This window comes from Cynara cardunculus (assembly GCF_001531365.2).
Source record: "Cynara cardunculus var. scolymus isolate 2C chromosome LG 6, CcrdV1, whole genome shotgun sequence".
Taxonomy (NCBI): Eukaryota; Viridiplantae; Streptophyta; class Magnoliopsida; order Asterales; family Asteraceae; genus Cynara; species Cynara cardunculus.
In genome coordinates, this window is record NC_037533.1 from 18,148,826 (window position 1) to 18,171,204 (window position 22,379).

General features: G+C 33.8%; 2 protein-coding genes across 3 annotated transcripts; both read left to right on the forward strand.

Annotated features, from left to right (window-relative positions):
* Positions 1 to 911: 911 nt before the first annotated feature.
* Positions 912 to 8,378, forward strand: LOC112514796 (chromophore lyase CRL, chloroplastic). Of its 2 annotated transcripts, none has more exons than XM_025121405.1 (9): positions 912 to 1,259; positions 1,475 to 1,524; positions 1,844 to 1,904; positions 1,998 to 2,033; positions 2,695 to 2,745; positions 5,585 to 5,677; positions 6,377 to 6,481; positions 6,970 to 7,062; positions 8,098 to 8,328. In XM_025121405.1, exons 1-9 carry the CDS (start codon positions 1,107 to 1,109, stop codon positions 8,248 to 8,250), a joined length of 795 nt encoding a protein of 264 aa, XP_024977173.1. In that variant the 5' UTR covers positions 912 to 1,106; the 3' UTR covers positions 8,251 to 8,328. The 2 variants fall into 2 exon arrangements, with proteins under 2 accessions (XP_024977173.1, XP_024977171.1); XM_025121403.1 differs by having other exon boundaries at positions 923 to 1,259; positions 6,967 to 7,062; positions 8,098 to 8,378.
* A 3,389-nt stretch (positions 8,379 to 11,767) lies between these two features.
* Positions 11,768 to 16,613, forward strand: LOC112514228. The gene is made up of 5 exons (XM_025120560.1): positions 11,768 to 11,920; positions 12,006 to 12,128; positions 12,325 to 12,408; positions 13,361 to 13,987; positions 16,316 to 16,613. Exons 1-5 carry the CDS (start codon positions 11,768 to 11,770, stop codon positions 16,610 to 16,612), a joined length of 1,284 nt encoding a protein of 427 aa, XP_024976328.1. The 3' UTR covers position 16,613.
* Positions 16,614 to 22,379: the final 5,766 nt, after the last annotated feature.

Here is a 22,379-nt window from a genome sequence, read left to right on the forward strand (position 1 = left end):
GGTTTTTTCTTGTTCCACCAAAATAGGTGGAACAAGATGAGACAAGAATGAGACACAAACTAAAATATTACTAATCTACCATAGTTTGATATATAACTTTAATATGATATTTATTTTAATGGTCATCACCGCTAGTTTCGGCCGCCGCCACCACTACCGGCGGCCACCTCCACCTCCTCTTCCACTACAACAACATTCTCCATCGTCTCTACAACCACCGTCCACCAAGTCGATTGCCACCTCTACCATAGTCGACCACCACCGTCTATTGCCACCACCACTATCGCTGTTCGCCACCTTCAACTCCTCCTCTACTGCAACAACCTCCTCCACGACCACCATCGCCCACCACCATTCATTGCCACCTCATCCCACCATAACCACCACCACTATTTTCACTACATCAACCACAACTACCTCCTCCACCATTGTCAACCGCCGCCGCCACCACAATCTACCATCTTCATGTCCTCTATAACCACTGTCGTCCACCAAACATTACTGCCTCTACCTCCATAACCACTGCTGGCCACCGACCACCACCATTTCGACCATAACCAAAACCATCTTCACCATTACCATCAATTATATCAAAATTTTCATTTCAATTTGGTACAAATATGAAAATTATATAAAAAAATATTTATAAATTAAATTCTTTAATTATTTACTTTATTTGTATTAATTATAACTATTATTTAAAATCATCAAATAACTTTTTGGGTAGATTGTCTAGTTTTGTCCCGTCCAATCCTAATTGTACCAAACATTAGACATACTCCTGCTATGTCCCGTCCAATCCATTCCTACTCTCCTGTCTTCAATCCTGTTCAATTATGTCTACTGACCAAACATTGCCTAAACTTGTTACACTACTAAATTTGTGTTCTAATTTGAGTCGAGTTAAAAACACTATTTTTTAGGGTGCTTGGAGATCAGAGACAAAATCTTTCCCCCAAAAGAAATTCAGGGAAAAAAACCCTCGCTCCTTTTTCACAGGATTTCAAATCCGCCCTTTTTAAGAATTCTGCAACTGAATCTAAACCCTAGATTGAGGATTCATTGTATACATACGTATATCTGTATATATCTACATATGTGTGTGTATGGGACCACCAAATGGGTGGAGCAGAGCTCGAGGATTAGTGGTGAAGACGTTGGTTTTGATCGGAGGTGCTCTTTTGGTTAAGCGATTGACTAAGTCCACCACTCGTTGGGACCATGCCCGCATCGTCTCTCAGTCCATCACCGGCGAAAAGGTATGCGGTTCTCTCTATTGCTCTCAAAGTTCACGAAGATGTTCATGTTTTTCCCGGAGTATATCTAAGGAAATTGGTGGATTTAGGAGAAATTGGACGCTCTTGTTGTTGAAATCATCTTTTACTCGTGATTACTAGCACTAGTTATTCTTCATTTGTGTATGCTCTTTGTTTTCTGCTTTCAGTTTTTTGTAAATTTTGTATTTAATTTGCAGTTTTCAAAGGAACAAGCGTCCAGAGATCCTGATAATTACTTTAATTTGAGGTATTACTTTCTCCCTTGATGGTTTCTCGTTTTGGCTATCTCTGTATGTGTTTTCTGTCACGATTCATCATCTAAATCGATCAGATATGAAGTTTGTGGAAATATGTCTGCATAGCTTGGTTGTAGCTGCGATGTGCTGTGTGAATTCCCTTGGGAAATGCAAGCTTGATATTTGTTTGGCATCCTAGAAAGCTACCAGACTGAATATCAAATCCCATTGTGCTTATTGAATCAGTAACAACTCAAAGTAGTTGAAAATTTGAATTAAGAAAGGTTGCAAGTTTATTGATGATGCGGACTTCTTTATTGGTTCCTGTAGATGGCTTTCCTGCCCAGCTGCAGATATGGTGGATGGATCAAAGGTTCTATATTTCGAGCAAGTTAGTATCCTAAACATGACCTACAATGTTATGTTTCTCAATTTATCATTATCTGCTGTTATCAAGTTGAGTGTTTTCTTCTGTTTCTTTCAGGCGTTTTGGAGAACTCCTCATAAGCCATTTAGACAGGTATACCACTTGGTCTTTTTCATTGATTGAATGCCTGTTAAATTCTGGTTTGTTTGTGTTATTTCTGTCATTCCATTTCCCAGATTAAGTGTTACCTTTGTCTTTTGGCATGTCTGTCAAAGAGTTCCATATGATAAATTACCTTTTTTGTTGTTTAGATTTTATTTCACATGGTTATATAAGTTCAAGTTGTCAACATGCACCCCTTGATACAAAGGGCATATATCTTGTGTATCGAATATGTTTTCATCTATCATATTATTATAGGCATTTCAAGACTGGAGGGAGCCTAGGAAATTTGTGTGTGTGGCTTGTGTTTTCTTCTCTCTCTTTTTTTTTTTTTTGGGGGGGGGGGGGTAGCATGACCCTTTTTTGAAGATACAGAAGGTATGCTGCATCATTTAGGACCTGTGAGGAAATGTCACAAATAATCAACAGTTTTCAAATCGAATTTGTGGATGCGTTAAACCTTTCCCATGGTTTTGGTTCTTGTTTTCTTGCTTACCTTATCACGAGTATCATACAATAATACAAGCACAAAAATGATCCTATCTGAATGAAAGAAGATGAACCATCTGGATTTAGTTCTGGTCATGTTAGCATTGTTGTCCTCCACTCAAGATGTCTATGTTGATTATTTCTGACAGTTGCCTCATTGCAGAGATTTTGCATGGTAAAGCCTTGCCCAAAGGAGATGAAATGTGATGTCGAGGTATTCAATATTTTTTTCTTTCCTTGCAAATTGCGACAATTTTCTCTCTTGGATGTCCCAGAATAAATACAACACTTTCCTTTTTAGCAAAGTCAAAAAGAGCGTAAAGAGGGGTTATCATGGTGCTAATTTCAGCATATTTCCATGTCTTACTTATGGCCTGATTGTTAAAAGCTTAATGAGCTTAGTGAGACTAACAACTTATGTGGTCAGCTATACATGACTGTTTGATAGTGACTTAATGATATAGAAAGTGGCTTATTCGTTAAGCTTCTAGGGGAAGCTTTATGCAGAAAGCTAAGTAAGTTTTTTCAGACCTTCCCCTCCCAGTTAAAAAATATGCTCCTTCCATCTATGAAAAAACCGTTCCAAACAAAAACCCTCCCAATCCATACAAACAGATTAATTCACACAAGTCCCATACATGACTTAATGAAAAACCAACCAAACAGCCCCATACGTTAACATCTTAGCTTGGCTTATTGTGAAGCATCTTAGTCAAAAAGTTACATCTTTGTCTGTCAGTAACTATTACCAAATAGGCAATGGCATATTTGGTCCACAGGATTCATTTAGTTTGTCCTTAATGAGGGTACTTTTAGATATTTGACTATTAGTCAAAACGCTTCCATTGAACTATCAATTGTTACACTTATTTTTTGGGATGGAGGGAACATCAAGTTTCCTTGATCAAATATCTGCTTCTGTAATTTTCATTGCATCTCCTACTATTGTCGATGCGAAAGATACAAATTTGACAGTTGAAATTACATAGTTTTTGTGTTCTTAGTTGTTGATTATCCATTGTGTAGAAAATTAAAAATCTTGGCTAAAATTTCAGGCCTTATAACTTTTAGATTCTTTAACTATGTCCATACTTGATTGTTATCCGTTTTTTGTAGCCAAAAAAAGTTGTAAGTAACCTCACATGAGATAAGAACAAAGATGTTTCAAGAGATATCAGTTAGTCATATTAAAGATTCTTAGTGTGTCAGCTGATATAAGATCAATATACGATTAGGAAAAGGCTATTGATCCAGTTTCATTCAGAGCATATAGATTCCTAAAGTACTTATACGAGCTGCCTGAGGAACCGTTATTTGTACATGGAGAATTGCACTTTGGGCATAACATTAGCATCAATAGTCTAGTAGCCTGGATAGGAGCACCATAGCACTAGGGTAGCAGACTAGTAGAGCCTTATGTTAGATGGAGAGCTGCTTTAGTTTTTTCTGTTTTCGATGTCATATTTGTGCTGCGTTTTATCTGTTATCTTGTTCCTTACATGTGTTATGTGTCTGAATACACTCCTATTTTACTATGATATTTTTCTCACGTGTCTTCTTGGTTTTTGCTTTTGTTTTGCAAGCGGGGGGAGGGGGAGATCACTGAAACAGCCTCTCTACCCTCTGGGTAGAGGCAAAGTCTGCATTAGTCCTAACCACCCCAAACCCTACCTCTGTTCCCACACTGAATTCGTTTGGTTTTGTTTAGTGACTTTAGTATAGTAGCTTATCTTGGAGATCTTTTATTTGCTTGTCTGGTCTGGTTTTGGGATTTGCATGTATGATTTGTGTGCTCTAAAGCATCTAGACAAAAGGGTTGATGGTTATGATGTTATCATGTTAGTTTAAGCTTTATGAATTGCGTTAGAGAGTCATGGATAGTGTGGTTTCACCTCATAATAGTTGTCTGAATTTGGTTTTTCCTAATCCTAGTATCCAGCTGCCCATCCAACGTTCTATTCTTAAAATACAAAAAGAAAAGAGGCAGAAAAATCTCATGCTGCCTGACAAAATGAAGCCGAGGATTTTTATACCTTCTAATCTGTTGGTTACAACCAATGGGCCTGGTGATTTTCCCCGCCCCGTTGGGAAACGCGGTTCACCCGCCCTGTTCGGGGCGGGGGATTCCCCGTAAATTCGGGTACCGGGGTCCGGGTAATATATTCCCCGCCCAGTCCCGTCCCCATATGTATATATATTACTTAAAAATTATTTTTTTAATCTTTTTTTAATTTTTATTATTATTTTTTTAAAAGAAAATTGAAAACTAACTTGCATAAACAAAACAACTACAAATCTGACTCTTCAGTGTTTGTGGGATGATTCAAAAGAGAAATCAAGGGCCCTATTTATACAAAAGGTCTAAACAACAAGACAAAAGCCTTGGAAACTAACATGTTCCTAAAAGGAGGACAAAAGTTAAAAAAGGAATATCACATCACAAGCAAAAGCAAAAGCAACCTCAAAAAATCCTTCCTCCAGCTGTAATGGTCCTTAACCAACAGATTAGCAAAAAATTGTCTTCTTTCTTAATAGGCAGCTGAATCGTTAAGCATTTTCCAATAGGCCGCCTCTTGATAGGTCAATGCTGCAGCAGAGAACATTATGCTTCCAAGTTAAGATTTCTTCCACTCAAATGGTGCAAAGACAAGTTAATCACTCAATTTAGCTCCAAGTATAAACAAAAGGAAAATAATGTAACAAAAAGGACTCAAGGTTGGGATAAAAGAAAATAAACTACCTAATAAGCAAAGAAATTAATACTTTATGCATTGAATAATCACTGCATATCAACTACCCATCACAATTGTCTCATCCACGCAGGTTTCAAGCAAATGATAAAAAAGACCAGAACAGATCTGTATCTTTTGATCTGGTGCTGTTACTTGCTTTGATAATTGATGTTAGGGATAAAAGACAAGGGAAGGAAGACAAATAAGAAATTGTTATTTTTTTCTTTTCTTCTCTCTTTTCGTGTTTGGGTTCTTAAATCTGCTGTAAGTAAACTGTCTTACGGCTTTATAAGAGCTGACAACTATTTATAACATGTACAGTTGAGTACATATGCCATTCGGGATGCAGAGGAGTACAAGAACTTTTGTGATCGGCTGAGGGACCAGCGTCCACAGCCTGAAGAAGTAATTGGGGTAAGATTCCGTATTTCTGTTCACACATATTTTCATTTTTTAGTTTAATCAGTCGCTATACATTGTGGATTTCCATATTTCTTTTGAAATTACCATCATTCATGATTTCTATATCACATGTTCTCCAAAGTTTAGATTAACGGGATTTTGTGAAATTGCTTCAGATAGTTGAAGTAATTTGTAACTCTAGGCGGCAAAGTGGTCATGTTAAAACTTGTTTTCTTTCTCATTATTACTCCATCCTTCCCTTGGACATTTCAATGTTTGACTCTAACGCTTGGTTTTAATAAAATACTTGACTATTAGTCAAATGTCTAAAATACCCTTCAATGATAACGAAAGAATCAACATCATACAAGTTCTAATGATTATGGGCTGTTAAGTTTGTAGTTCTGCTATTAGTCAAATGTCTAATACCCTTTAGAATAGTTCCCAAATAAGCTGCTCTCTCAAACAGCGAGTTTTGAAATCAGTAGAACTATATACATACTAATGCCTAAAATACCCTTCAATGATAATGAAAAAATCAAAATCATAAAAGTTTTAATGACAATGAGTTGTTAAATTTGAAGCTCTGCTATTAGTCAAATGTCTAAAATACCCTTTGCAATTGTTCCCAGATTAGCTGCTCCGTCAAACAGGTAGTTATGAAATCAGTTGAACTATATATTTAGGCTTACTATCTTGTTAAACATGTAGGATGTAGCGGAACATCTAACCACCATCTATCTCAAGCGTTGTGATCGTGGAAAACGATGCTTGTACGAGGGTTCAACACCACCCGATGGCTTCCCTAATTCATGGGTATTTATTTCGCCTTATGCTCCCGTTTGTTATTTCTCCACTTTGACATTGTATCATAAAGTTGGGTTCATGTGAGAACAATTTTTTCGGTGAGAACGGTGAAAACACTTAAACCTTTGGATGAGTTTATCTTTTCTTCTGATGGCTCACTAACAACACGACCCTCCATCTAGCTTCATCACCTGAGAACGGTGAGAAAACTTTTGAGTTTTCGGATGAGTCTCTTTTTTCATCTGATGGTTCACAAAAAAACACGAACCTTCGTCCACATTCATTTATCTTCATCACCTTCACATGCATGAATTTGTTAAAGTTTCAGTCATGGTGATACAAGTAGGTATACATATAGAGGTAAATGAAGGTGTGTGAAGTGCAGGTGGATTATGTGTTTTTTACTGTTCTCGCCAAAAAAATATTCTCACCAGAACTCAACGTCAATCTGGTATCATATTATGAAGTGCATTAACCTTTTGTCGTTTATCTAGCAGAATGGTGCAACATATTGTACCTCAGAACTAGCCGTCTTGAAGAATAACGAGATCCATACATGGGATAGGGGTTATGACGACAATGGAAACCAAGTTAGTTTTCGATACCATGCTAACATGTCACCTAACGACCTCTATATTTGAATAAGTTATATACTCCTTCCGTCCCAAAATAAATGTCCACGATGAAAAAGACACAATTTTAAAATTGTGTAGTTATTACATTTTTTAATCAACTAAGGGGCCGTTTACCAAACGCTTACCTGGTAAGCGCTTTATTGGGTCACTTATCTTACTGGATGAAAATCGGAAGACCGATAAGCTTACCCGGTAAGAGGCTAAGAGCGATGTCAAGGACCGAGAGTCTTCCTCGGTAAGTCAAGGTGACGACTCTTACCTCGTCAGCGCTTACTGGGAAAATTGTTGCATATGATGCCCGTTTTAATGGACTGGAATCTTACCTGGTAATCGAGAGTGTGGACTCTTACGGGTAAGCGCTTACACGGGTAAACGGCCCCTAAATGAAAGATTTACCCGTAATAATATATGGAATAATGAATTTCGTCATCTCATAATTAGTGGTAAAATTTGAAAGTAGACACTTACTTTTAAAGTGGATACTTATTTTCGGACAAACAAAAATAGAAATATGGGCACTTATTTTGGGACAGTGGGAGTATAACCAGGGGTGTAAACGAGCCGAACCGAGTCGAGTAGTAGGTTATTCGAGTCTGGCTAGAAACTAGAATAATTTTTTCAAGGTAAGGCTCGAGCCTCGAGCTTAAATATTTTTTTGTTGTATCGAGCTCGATGCTCATTTATGGGTTCTCGCTATTGATCAACTCGTTTTTAGGCTCAAACTCGATAATTTTTATATTCTTATTGTAAGATTTATTAAAATATGAGCATGTCTGGCTCGATACAGTGTATGCTCGAATGGCTCGGCTTCGCTCAACTCGAAAAATTTAATCGAGTTTCCTAACGAGCTGAGTCTAACATTGTGATATGAAGCTGTTAAACGAGCCCTATTTTATGTTCGAGATCAACTCGAGCTCGAGTAGCTCGTTAAAAGCTCGAATGGTTTACATTCCTAACGGGCCGTAAGTATAACTATTTACCGGATTGCAGGTTTGGGGAGTGAAGGATGGTCCATATGAATTCAAGCCTGCACCTGGACCTGCACCTGGACCTGCATCTACTTCTGTTGATATGTTATCTCCTTTAAATTTCCCACCTCTTATTGGTAAAAGGATTGAAGGTTCATTTGTTCTTCAAGAATAATAATAATATGTGTTACTTGACCTTTATATATAATTTATCGCTACACAATCTCACATTCAATATACAAATTTCTGTACTTTATTCCATTTCTATCTGTATCATTGACCCAGCAGTATTTAGGTTACTGGTAAAGCTTAGTCTTCCAGGAGGTCAGGGATTCAAACCTTATCAGAGGTGAGAAGTGTGCGTGAGTATTTGCTGTATACTTTCAGGAGGTCAGGGATTCAAACCTTACCAGAGGTGAGAAGTGTGCGTGAGTATTTACTATATATATATATATATATATATATATAAGTAATTGTATACTTTCAAAAAGGGCAAATTGCATGAAAAAATAACGTACTTTAACTTGATTTCTATTTTGGGTAACATACTTTTAAAACTTTCGTTTTGGTACATAAGATGTACAGTTTTAAACATTTATGTACCCGGGTAACCGGTTACCATGCTGATGTGGCGAGTGATGAGATGAAAATGGGTTGAATAGCAAATAATATTGTGTTTGATATCACATCACTCGCCATAACAGTATGGTAACCGGTTACCCGGGTACTTAAATGTTCAAAACTTTACGTTTTAGGTACCAAAATGGAAGTTTTGAAAGTACGTTACCCAAAATATGAATCAAGTTAAAGTACGTTATTTTTTCATGCAGATAAAATTCATTTGAAAATGTATATGCAAATTCGTGTGAATAATCTATAACGTGTGTGCAATATATACATTTTCAAATGAATTCTTTTGGATTTGTTTAATGATTCACATATGAATCATCTATTCACACATTATCATCATATCTAAGCCTTCTCATTTACACCTCCCACTAACTAATGTCTTCGGATAGATAGAGGGGGCTTTTCGTCATTACCTACAATTTGACGTTGTGCGTTTGTAAGCCGTTCGAACTTACGGTACCATATTTTCTTTCAATCCGTATGTTTTTATGCCTTTTTCGTATGCCACCCAATTTTCGTTACAAAAACGTCTCTGTCTCGGGCTCTTTAAAAACGTTCCGAAACCTTCAAAACTCCCAAATTTTGTTTTACGAACATTATGCTTATATCTAAATATTCCAAATCTATTTTGGAAACTTTTACGAAAACAATCTCTATTTTTTTTATTAAACCTGGATATCCAATCCGCTATACGAGCTGACTAATCCCAGGACGACCACCTGCTTTGCAGATAACCCGAAGTCACCGTATTTAGAACTCTGTGGCCACAAAGATATTTTTATTCCTCGTTGGATTTGAATCTGAGACCTTCTGGTATTTTTGATCTTTGGAGTCAAAGATCAAATCAATCGGATACCATCATTGGTTAACAATATCTATTTCCAATATTTGGGAAAAATTCTGTATACATTCTAAAGATATCCAATTATTGAATATTGAATAGAAGAACATTTTTCTAAATTAAAGAATCAAAAATTAAAATTTTTATTATAAAATAATAAATTACATCAACAGCTACAGATTGTCTACTTCAGAGATTTCAATATTAATTATATTATTAAATTTTTGTATAATTTTATCATGTAAGTATACTTTTTAAAAACTTTACATAAAATAAAAAATAATAATCATTATTTTACTAATTAAAAAAATCCAGATAAAAATAAGGGGGTGTTTGGGATTGCTTATTTTAGGGGTTTTTTTTTGACTTATTTCAGTCTAGTATCGGTGATGAGTTAAATGCTAGTGTTTGGATGAGGAAAAATAAAACTGCTTATACCGGTGCCAAACTGGTAATAAATAATTTTTGATAAGTTAATTTTTTCTGATTTATGAAAAACTGCTTATTACCAGTTTACCATTTTAACCATGTTTTATTAATGTTTGTTAATTATTAATCTTATTGATATAAATTATTAATCTTATTGATATAATTTTTTGTCAAAGAAATTATTATAAATTATGAAAAATAAATTTTTACATGTTAAAAAATAAACAAGACAATAATATGGAAGACTGTCCTTTTTGGTCAGTTTACATATATAAGTAAAATTTGTCAAACACTAAAAAACAACTTATCAGCTTATTGCTTTTTGGTATCATTATAAGCTAAACCAAACACTTTTTAAAAAACTCCGGTTTAAAACCACATAAGTTAATAAATACTTTTACAAAAAAAAAAACATAAGTTGTTTTAAATAAACAATCCCAAATAAATTCTAGAAAGTACATCAAGATGAGTTTCAATTAAAGAGCCTTATGTTTGATTATATATCTGATTTTTATTATAACTAGCGTTCGACACTGTGTGTTATACGATTATCATAATTCAATTTAGGAAAAAAAAAAAGTAAAAGCCTCATTCGAACCGAAATACGATGTGTCTGAAAACTTTGTATTGTATTTATATTTATAACACTCTCTAACACCGTAAATCACGATTTGAAGAATACTAACATCACATGAAAAACATATCATTAAGTCAATACTTAGGGGCTGTTTGTTTTTTTTAATTTTTCACTTAATCTCCTCTTATGTCTGAATCGGTCAGACATAAGAACTTTCAGATCGTTTGTTTTTTTTTTTTTCAAATTAAAAGCTGAATTCGTTTATTTTCCTCTGAATTTTTAAGTGGTAACCCTAGCACTTAAAACTTCTTATTTCTATCGCCTCCTTACGTCGCTTGTCTCAGTTTACAAAAACAAACAGTCTTACTGATTCAGATTTCAGACTTCAGACGTAAAAACAAACAGTCTGACTGATTCAGATTTCAGATTTCAGACGTAAAAACAAACAGTCTGACTGATTCAGATTTCAGACTTCAGCACCACCTCTTAAAATTCAGAAGTGAATTCAGACTTCAAACTTCAGCACCTCTTAAAAAACAAACGCCACCTTATATTCAATGTATATATAAGTGATATATAAGAGATGTTTAAACTACATTTGTCATCCTTGGTTTCAATTTATATTTGCATTATAATTTTTACCATTTAATTGGTTTAGATTTCAACTATGGTTATAAATTTCAAAGACGGTTATTCAAAATATGACAACGTTGTGATGCAAACCCCATGACTTGACACAAATACATCCCATCTATATTTCTTATACACTTTCTTTTTTTAAATCTTTCAATTATTCACCAATGGGAAACAACTAAGACTCAATCACAATTCATCATTTGAGAGTGTACTCAATTCTCGTGGTGACACTTCAATATTCCAAGATTTTACTTTTATATATAAAGATTTACTTGATTCAAAATTTTATCATAAAAATAAATTATTGACTTATTTCGGTATGGTACCGGTAATAAACACTCTTGAGTGTTTGAATAAACAACTTATACCAGCGTTAAATCGGTGATAAGAAGTTTTTGAAGAAGTTAAATTCTTTTATCTTATAATAAGTTAGATAAGTGCTTTTATAAAAAAAAAACATAAATTATTTCAAATAAACAATCCCGAACAACCTTTACTCGTCCAAATTTAAAATTCTATAAATACAAAAAAGTTTGTTTAGAATTCTTCGTCATTTCCCCGCCACAACGAGAAGGCGACATGACGTATCATCGTTCGAGATCTCAAACCCTTCCACCATCGCCATCAATGACGAAGCTTCACTCCAAACTTGCGCGAATTATCTCTCGCCAAAATCAACTCAAACTCTCATTCAATCACCTCAAATCTCAGATTAAAATCGGTTTGCTCGAGGTAATTGACTTCCAAAAGCTTCAAAAATTCAACGAACAAATATAGTTTATTTATATTTCTTTTACTGCATTTCCGATTTTCGTAGGCTGAAGATGTATTTAGTTCGCTAGCTGTTCCATTGATGAAGCTTGTCGGTTTGAAAAGCGCAGAAATGGCTGAAGAAGGAAGATCAAGCACCATTTTCATGAAGATCAGATCACAATCTCAGGTAATGTATTTGACGGTAGTGCCTGTATTCTGTATGTGCGTTTCCGTATGGTGATTTGTGTAATCATTTCGTGAGAGTTCATATTCCTAATTTGAGTTCGTTGAGGTGCTGCAATCAGGATATAACTGCTTATTGTATTGATATGTGGATAGAAAATTCTGAAGATTGCAGGTTTGTTGCTTGTGACATCTAACAGGGTAAATGTGAAGACATGATTAGAGTGGACAGTCATATGTCATTATCAAGTGCCGAGAGGGAATATGATATTCATAAGTTGGAGGTACCTTTGTTCTTACTACTCAAACAGAATCACAAATTGTGCTAGAATGAAAACAAGTTGAATGCAAATCAATACGAAGATGCAATAAATCCTGATATTTAACTTTACTTATTGTGTCTTTGCACTATTGAAGATTTGAAGTAATCGTTGATGTTGGTAAGTAGGACTTCCTGAATTTCATCAGCAATGTTATTATTGAAAATTTTAATGATGTCATAAGTTCTAGATGTGTGAGAATCTTAGTTTGTATAAGATTTCTTGTTGATGGTGTTTGGAGCAAAGGGTAAAGTTGCGCAAAAGAAAATTGTCTTATAAATTATTTGGGGGGAAGAGGGGAATATACGTTTTCCTGTTTCCATTCAGCTGATTTCAAGTTTCACTGGTCCGTTTATTGATAACAGAGGAAGGTTATAAATCCATCCGTACTTTTATGTAACCTGTACATATCCATCCCTAAAACACTGTGATGGATAGGAAGTGTTCGACTTTTATATACATTTTTAAGAAATCTTTCAAGAATAACAAAATAGGAGGAAGTTTGTAGACCAAATCAATATAATTAATAAATTGTAATGATGACAAGGGGACAAATACATCGCTTTAGATTGAAAATTTTCCAAAGAGAGCCCTGAGAGAAAGGAGGTTCCGACATATATTTAGAAGAAATACTCGAAGTTTAGCCAATGTGGGATTCTAATATGCCCCTTCTAATTGAGGCTAGACAAGCACATGGTGACCTAGAGTATTGAGTCCTTTGGATGGTACACCTTGGCTCAAATACAATATGAAACTATGTGGAACCCAATTAAATTACTCTCCAAAAAAAGCCTTTTCAGACGAGGAGGGAGGTTTCAACATATATTTAGAAGAAATGGTCGAAAGATTAGCTGATGCAGGACTCTTTAACATTTTACATTTTATGTAAATTGATTATTGTGCTGGGAAACTGCAGGAAGATTACACAAATAGCGCGATCATGGCAGGCAAAGAGCTCATACAGAAACAAAAATTGCAGCTCATACAATTAATGCAGCTTCTCAAACAAGTCGAGAATTGTGTTAACTCTAGCCAGAAAAGCATGTTTCAGACCATTGATGACCACAGAGACTATATCCACACAATTTTTCAAAAAGCTGTGACTTATAATATATCCATCTTTCAACAGTCTAGCCATGATGGTAGTGCCTTGACCATCACAATTAAGCTCCTAAAAGCTATATATGATCGTGTCTCTGCAGTCCTCAACTCAGTTGAAGGCGGAGTGGACAATCTCGTCAACAAATTAACTGAGCAAATGTGTATGCCGATGACTGAGTATGTCAAAAGCTTTAAGGCTGAAATGACTATTGGCATGTGTCCTCGGCTACTGGTCGCATTGGAGGATATGAGAGAAGCGGCAAAAGATGGAAGACTAGAATTGGAACAAACAAGAAAAAAGGTTAGAGTAGCAGAAGAAAGGAAGATTGAAGCTTTGAACATGTTGAAAGAATCAGAAGACAGAATAAAAAATATGAAACAACACCTGGGTTTCTTCACTGATGACAAAAAGGAGTCTGCTGGTCATTATACCAGGAACAAAGTAAGTCCTAATCTTACCACTTGCATATCATGAAGTTATATGCTCTTTGATACTTCCATTGATGAATTTAACTGAACCTTTGATCAGTTCTTAGCTATAAAATAACCCGACTCTTAGGGGCCGTTTACCAAACGCTTACCCTCTTAACGACAAGAGTCATTACTCTCACTTATCATATAGGGTAACATTCCTTGCCATCAGAATGAATTGATGGTAAGCATTTATAATCCGGTGAGCGCTTACCGGGTAAGAGTCTCATCACCATCACTTACCTGGTAAGACTCTCTTCTCGTCCCTTGGTATGCTCACCTGGTACGGCCCCTTAATGCTACTAGTATCTGCTTATCACTTTACATTACAAAACCCAAGAAAACTAAGGTTTTGACGACCATAAGCTAGCTTATTTTTTTGAGCTTATTGAATTAGCATGTTTTATAATCCATAAACTAGCTTATAAGTTATAAGCGTGAAGTAGCATTTTAATAAGCTCCAACAACTTTTTTTTTCTAGTTTTTACCAAACATAACTAGTTTTTACCGAACTTGACTAACTTTTAATAAACTTAACTAGTTTTTACCAAACATGACTAGTTTATCAACTAACTTATTATCTAACAACTAACTTATATTATGAGCTTATCACTAGACATTACAAAAACGGAAGAAAACTAAGGTCATGTTTGGCAACAATAAGCTAGCCTATTTTTTCAGCTTATTGAAGAAGTCTTTGTTGTAAGCAATAAACTAGCTTATAAACTAGTTTTTTTTAAACAGCGTTTCAATAACCTTCAAGAGCTTCTTTTTTCCCAATTAGGTCATTTTACATTGTCATCTACCTTATCCCTTATCAGCTAGATTTTGCCAAATATGACTAGTTTATCAACTAACTTATTATCTAACAACTAACTTATGAGCCAAGATCTGGCTTATATGCTAAAATACCAAACATAGCCTAAAGCTTAAAAGGATTAGATCTAGAATTTTGGATATCCCCTTTCCTGCATAGCATTCCAGTATGGGTGTGTCGGGTTGGTTGGATAATGAATCAAAATGAGTTGACTCGGGTTTACTTGACTTCACTTTTAAATTTCATAAATAGTTAATATATTAAATATGAATAAAACAATTTAAGACATACAGACAACTTCACATGGGTCTTAAATGGAACGACAACTGAAAAACAACAGAAAAACAACTTATTTAGGGTAAAATGGTCATTTCTATCATACTATTTTCTCAACACAACAATCGAACTACAACTTATCTATTATTATATAGATAATTTTATCAATACAGACAGTTTTATCCATACAGGTCTTAATGGAAAATGAACCAAACAATCCCTTAATTATACTTCAAACCGTTCCAACAGTTTCCTTTTTAGCTAATTTTTTTCAGTTTTACCTGTTTGACTCTTTTTAATAAATTACAACCAAAACTGATTCATTTTTGCATTAATTGGTTGCAATTTCTACCTCTGGTAAAAATTTAGTTAATAAGCACACATATTGTTTGCTGCACCTTCTCCTTTTAAAATTCACGGCTTTAAATAAGAAGGTTAAATATCGTTAAATAAGAAGGAAAAAGTTTATATGTTAATCATTGAAAAAATCTTGAAGAAAACTATTTGAAGATACATATAACCCGACGTAAGGGATTGTTCATATGAGTTCATATATGCATTTTCAAACGGATTTTTCAATGATTCACATATGAACCTTCTCTTTCTTACCTTCTCACGATATTTATCCTTACTATTTGAGCCTCCCATTTTTTTATGTAATATAGCCTTTCGAAGAGGCGGGCTCGTGATTTTTGTTGAGCAGGGGCACCTTATATTATGTATATATAAATAAATAAAATTTTATAATAATTATATATTAGCTGCGGGTTGAGCTAGGCCTAACCCAATTTTAACCCTATTAATTGGCGGTTTGGCAGGTTGTTAGTGGGTTGGACGGTTTTCGCGGGTTAACGGTTTTCTGTACACCCCTATCGTCCAATGTGTTCTTAGACGGATTCCACCTTTTCAAGAGATTTTTCCCTTTTTTGGTTGATTTCTAGGGACTTTTTTCGGTTTATTGGTTAATGTCCCTTGTATTTTCTAATATCCGAGAGCCAACCAAAATTTGACGGGTTCACCTTTCATATCCCAAAAAAAAAAATTGTACTTACAAAAATCAGTTGAACGGTCCACGGGACCCCGCTGGAGCCTTCATAAGTCCGACCTTCCGCTCCTGGTCTTTGGTATATAGATATGCATGACATATCATACCCGATACATATAAATTGATCTTTGATACTTTAAATGTCTTCGTTTCTGATCCAGTTATTAGCACCACAGGAGGATCAAACGAAAGACGACAAGTTACTATGGGAACTACTGAAAAAGAAACGGACGTGCCAACGACCCGAGAGTCCATTCGGACCAGACGAGCTTCTCCCAGTCGGAACCAGTACAAAACACCAAAAACCGACAAGGGGAAAGCCATCTATGGTGACTCAAAGAACCATAACACGATCCTACACGAAAAACAAAATGCATTCCTTGGATGCGTTGCTCCCATTGAATTCATCGCCTTCGGTAACAACAAAACGTTTGGCACGCAAACATGTCGCTCGTTGAATTCGCGCAAAAGGTAAACTCTCTTTTTTTCTTATATGTTAGATCACAAGTTAGTATTTTCTGGGACCCCATTGGTTATAATAGAGTAATTGCGAATAAAATGAATATCGTGCATTTTCATAATAAACTATAACGGAATTGCTTCGAATTCCGTTACTTGTTGGATTTGCAAATTCGCTAGATTTTGATGTTTATGACCAAGACTATAGTAAACAGTGTTAAGAGTCCCACATTAGCTTGGACATGAACAATTTTTCCTTCGTATACGTTGGAACTTCTTTCTCTCCTCTAGAGCTCTTTTGGAGAGTAATTTAATGGGGTTCCACATATTCTCACATGTTATCAGAGCCAAAGTTTACTACCACTGTAGAGACTTAACCAGAGGCGGACCCATATTTTTTTCAAGTGGTGGCTTAATCTGATTATAAAAACTATCTAACTTTTTGTTCATAATATTAGTATAGATCTGTTGGTTGGCTCCTTGTCCTTACATAAAAAAAGACCCATTTCAAGTCTAGTCTACATATATTTTCAAGAACACAAGAAGTATATAAAAGAACACCAAAATTTAAGCTAAAAAACAACAAATTTGACAACTGTGGGACTCAAACTTGGGCATTTACCATCTTAGCCATTAAAATCGTGTACAAACATTCGAGTCGTGCCACCATCCATGTGGGTCCGTCCTTGCTTATGACCATGACTATAATAAACAGTGTTAGAATCCTACATCAGCTAGACTTAAATCATTTCTCCTTTATAAATATTGAAACTTCTTTCTCTTCTCAAGAACTCTTTTGGAGAGTAACCTAATGGGGTTCCACATTCTCATATGGTATCAAAGTCAAAATCTACTAGACTTCTACCATTGTAGGGACTTAACATTCTCAGACAATCTGTTCCCGTCTAGCTGATGTGGGAATTCAAGATCGAGTATGATCATTAAGGGGTTGTTTACTTACATCTTAATGGTCAGGGTGGCTTATTGGCTCAACCATACCGGTATATTTCTTTACAGCTTAATCATTAAGCCAAAATGGCTATATGGAATAAGCTAGGAGCCTTCACTTATCCCCTCTAAGCCACTTCAAACAAAATTAATACTAGAAATGCCCCAAAAATAATCCAACCCTCTCTTTTTGCTTCACTGAAAGCCGTCGATCTCCTGTCCCTCATAGAGATGTGTCAAACAACAACCTTCAAGGTTTCCCAATAAAACCCAAGTGACCTTTTGAGAACCTATAATATTGTGATAACCTTGAGAACAAGTGCATCATGTGATATTTTATATGATCTTTTTCATCCAAAACTAGGATTTAGAATGCTAACTATCATATATTTGTTTTACAATGCGTTTGTTTCACCATCTGAATCTTTTTAGCCTGTTTGTGAAACAAATGTTACACGTAAAAAGGTTTCACACTGTAAACTGAAAACATATGAAACGAACACATTGTGAAACAAATATGTGTTCATCAATATATTAAATGTTAGCCTTAGATGAGAAAAAATCATGCAAAATAATACCATAAGTTAAACGTTCTCACGGTTACCATAATATATAGAGTTCTCATTTAGTTAAACCCTGTATAAATAATATGATCAAAATATCAACAATTATCTTAACAACTTTAATTCGTAGGTATGCGAGATATGATGGGTACATTTAGCAAGTTTATGATTTGAATTTTACATATGTTATTAATTTCATAGGAATATAATTTATTAAATAAACTTAACTACTTTATACGATCTATTGTCGAAAAAAAAAAAAAAACTAAATCACAAGGGTGGTGGCTTATTGGTTCGAGCTTGGTCTTCAAAAGTTAAAAATATTTGAAGGTCTCAAATTCAAATCCAAGAAGGAATAAAATCCTCCTGTGACCACAGAGGTTCAAATACGGTGACTTCATGCTACCCGCAAAGCAAGTGATTGTTCTGTGGTTAGTTGACTCGAATAGCGGGTTGGATATCCAGGTTAATCAGAAAAAAGAAACTTCTTTATCCGGTTTATATAAAATAATATTTTATATATTAATTAAATGAAAATACCAATAAGTGTATTTGTGTAAATACTTTCATGGGCTCCATGTCAGGCCATTATCTTCCTCAATTTAGTGGTGGTACATGTACTTATCTTTTATTTTCTTTTTATTCAACTTAACTTTTTAAAACATTCGTGTTGATGAGAAAGCTTAAAGTTTATATTATCTTATAAACTGTTTTAATTTTAATTTTTTTGCAAAATATAATATCTGTAAACTAGAGTTGAGTTCTGGTGAGAAGCGTAAGAAAATATCTCCATCTTCGGATGCATATTAGGTTGAAATGCAGGGATAGACCCAGATTTTTTTCAAACGATGACACCATTTGACTATAAGAAAAAAAAATATAGGGAATTTTTTTCGAACAGTGACACCGTTTGACTATAAGAAACAAATATACGATTTTTTTTTGTTTCCAAACAGTGGCACAAATTGACTAATAAAATGACACTAACATGATTCGAACCTGGGTCTGGGGTGGAACCATTGGCGGATCTACAACAATGGTGTAGGGGGCACAGGCCCCCAACAACCCTAGGAGTCATACACTAAAACGTTGTTGTAGGTTTATTTTTATTTTTGTTAACCTAAAATTATTAACAGGACTAGGCCCAAAATAAATAAAAGTTAGACCCAATTTTAATTTTTGTCATCTCATTTCTAACTCTTACTTGAAGAAGTCATTAATTGATCAATTAAACTCTAATTCATCTAACTTTTAAGTGTCAACCTGTTAAAATTCATTTTAGTTCTCTTGTTTTGTTTGCTATAATGTTAATGAATAAGTTATTTTTATTCTATTAAAATAGACCTTTAAGCCGAAAACCGAATAACCCAAAATCGTATTGGTTTGAAAGAGTTATTTATTTTCAGATTTTTTTTAACATCATTAAAAGGTGCCCCCAATAATAAAAATTTCTGGATCCGCCACTGAATGGAACAAAAGTCTTGCAAACCAACTCGGCTCGGGAGCATGTCTTTTTAGGACTATTCTGGATGTACAATGCAACTTTAGTAGTCATTTTTCATTTCAGTTGGAAAATGCAGTCAGATGTTTTGGACAGTATAAGCGATCAAGGAGTAGTAACTCATATTACGGGAAATATTTGTTATATTTTTATCAATAAGAAGTCTTAAAATTAAATGTTTAGGACAAAGAAATAATAGTTATTTAATTTATAAAATATTTTAATAATATAATCAATGTTGTAATCTCTAGATAGAAGAAATTGTTAGAATTGAAGTAATTTTTTACATTTATTTTGAGACGAATGAACCATTATCACTTATAGAAACACATAAGGGGGGTGTTTGAGATTGCTTATAAAACAACTTATTGACTTATTCTGTTGTGGCATCGGTAATAAGTATTTTTGAATGTTTGGATAAACAACTTATATCGGTGCCAAACCGGTAATAAAGAGTTTTAAATAAGTTAAATTATTCTAACTTATAATAAATTGATAAAAACTTTTATAAAAAAATAAAAGTTATTTTAAATAAGCAATCCCAAACACCCCTTAAAATATTATACTCCGAGTATATGAAATATATACAATAATTTCATTTCAAAGATATCCAAAATAAATAAAACATGTTTATATTTTTTATATTTTTGACAAAAACTATTTATTTATACATTAATATTCATTTAAATTTTTTTATAAAATTTATCTAAATTAATAAAATTATTTTATTTTTAATGTTAGTTAAAATTCAATGCTTTTTAATTAAATATTTTTATTCAAAAATAATATTTATTTTTATTATCAAAAAATTACTATATTATTTTCTTACTTTGACATTCTCAAACAACCCATTTTTACATTAAAAATAAACAACAAATATTGCAAATGAAAATTTGACATTGACATATAATAACTCTTACCTTATCGTTTAGAAACAAATTCAATTATTGCATTTTTAGGATTCAGCTTATTAATTTATTTCGGTGTGGTATCAGTAATAAGAAGTTTTTAGTGTTTGGATGGAAAAAAAAATACTTATATCGGTTTGGATTGGTAACAAGGAGTTTTTGATAAGGTACTACCTTCTAACATATTAACTTATTCTTGTATGGTATCGGTAATAAGAAGTTTTTAGTGTTTGGATAGAAAAAAAAAAGAAATACTTACCAGTTTATTATATTTTGGTACCATCATAAGCTAATCCAAACATTTTTTATTTATTTATAAAACTACGGTTTAACACCACATAAGTTGATAAACACTTTTACAAAAAAAACATAAGTTGTTTTAAATAAGCAATTGCCGACACCCCCTTAAGTCTGTGAAGTTCAATTTTGGTCTTTAACATTTTGAATTTTCAACGGATATAGTCTCTAAACTTAAAAACTCGAATTTGGTTCACCATATTTATCAGTTCCCAACGGTTAGGTTTCTTTGTCTAACGGTCGTTAACTTTTTCTGTTAGATCTAATTAAATGAGAGGTATTTTGGTCATTCTCATTATTTTCTTAATTTTATATTATAAATTAAAAAATATTTTTATTTTTAATTTTAAAATTGTAAAAAAAGGTATGACCACTACCTTTTTTTTACAATTTAAAATAAAAAATGTAATATGCTTTTTTTTAATAGAGTGCAAATGACAGGATACTCCTCATTTAATCGAATTTAATAGAGTGTGTTAATAACTACTAGATATAGAAACCAAAACCGTTAAAAATTGACAAATGTGAAGGACCAAATCCGAGTTTTTAAAATTTAGGAATAATATCCATTGAAAATGTGAGATAGGTCTGGTTTCATGAGACCACTTTTTTACACTTGAAACTTCACAGCAAAACGTTGTAAAAGTAACTTTCGCAGTATTTTTGCTGTGAAAGTTCGGTTTTTTTTACCTTCACAGCATTTTGCTGTAAAGTTTTAAGTGTAAAAAAATAATCTTACGGGTCTCACGAAAACAAACTGGTTTCATGATACCACTTTTTTACACTTGAAACTTTACAGTAAAACGCTGTAAAGGTAACATTCGCAGTGTTTTTGCTATGAAGGTTCGACTTTTTTTTTTATTTTCACAACATTTTATTGTAATATTTTAAGTGTAAAAAAACGATCTTACAGATCTCACGAAAAAAAGGTGGTCTCATAGGAACTCAACCCTCTCTTTAAAACATTAAAGTTTATATTCGGTAGAAAATCACAAACTTAGAAATACAAGAAATTACAAATTGATTTACGATTTTCTAATTTTAGAAAAACAAGAATTATTTAATTTAAGATTTTATATTGATTTTCAAACAAATATTTTGACCATAAAATTAAAAGTCAACCATATCTGCCGACTAGTTTTTAGTTCCATCACTGATTTTAAGCTATTTTCAGTTCCATTCGAAGTGGTACAATTCCTCATGGGTGGACTTGGTACCTTAAACTTAAATGCTGGGCTGGGCCACCTCGAATGGCGTGAGCCACATACGGAGAATTCCGTACGAACGGTTTGACTTATGGCATTTCCAGTGCATGATATTCTATCAGTGTCATGGACTGCCACATCAACATTCCACTCACCATACAACTTTATCATTTTATACCCACACTCCATAACACTCCAATTGTGATAACCAGATCCTGGTTATTACCCAAGGTAAATTAATATGTGATTATTTGATTTAATAATTACGTGGCAGCATGATAATTGATACATGCCGGTTTGAAAATTTGTGAATTAATTGGTTATATATATATATATATATATAT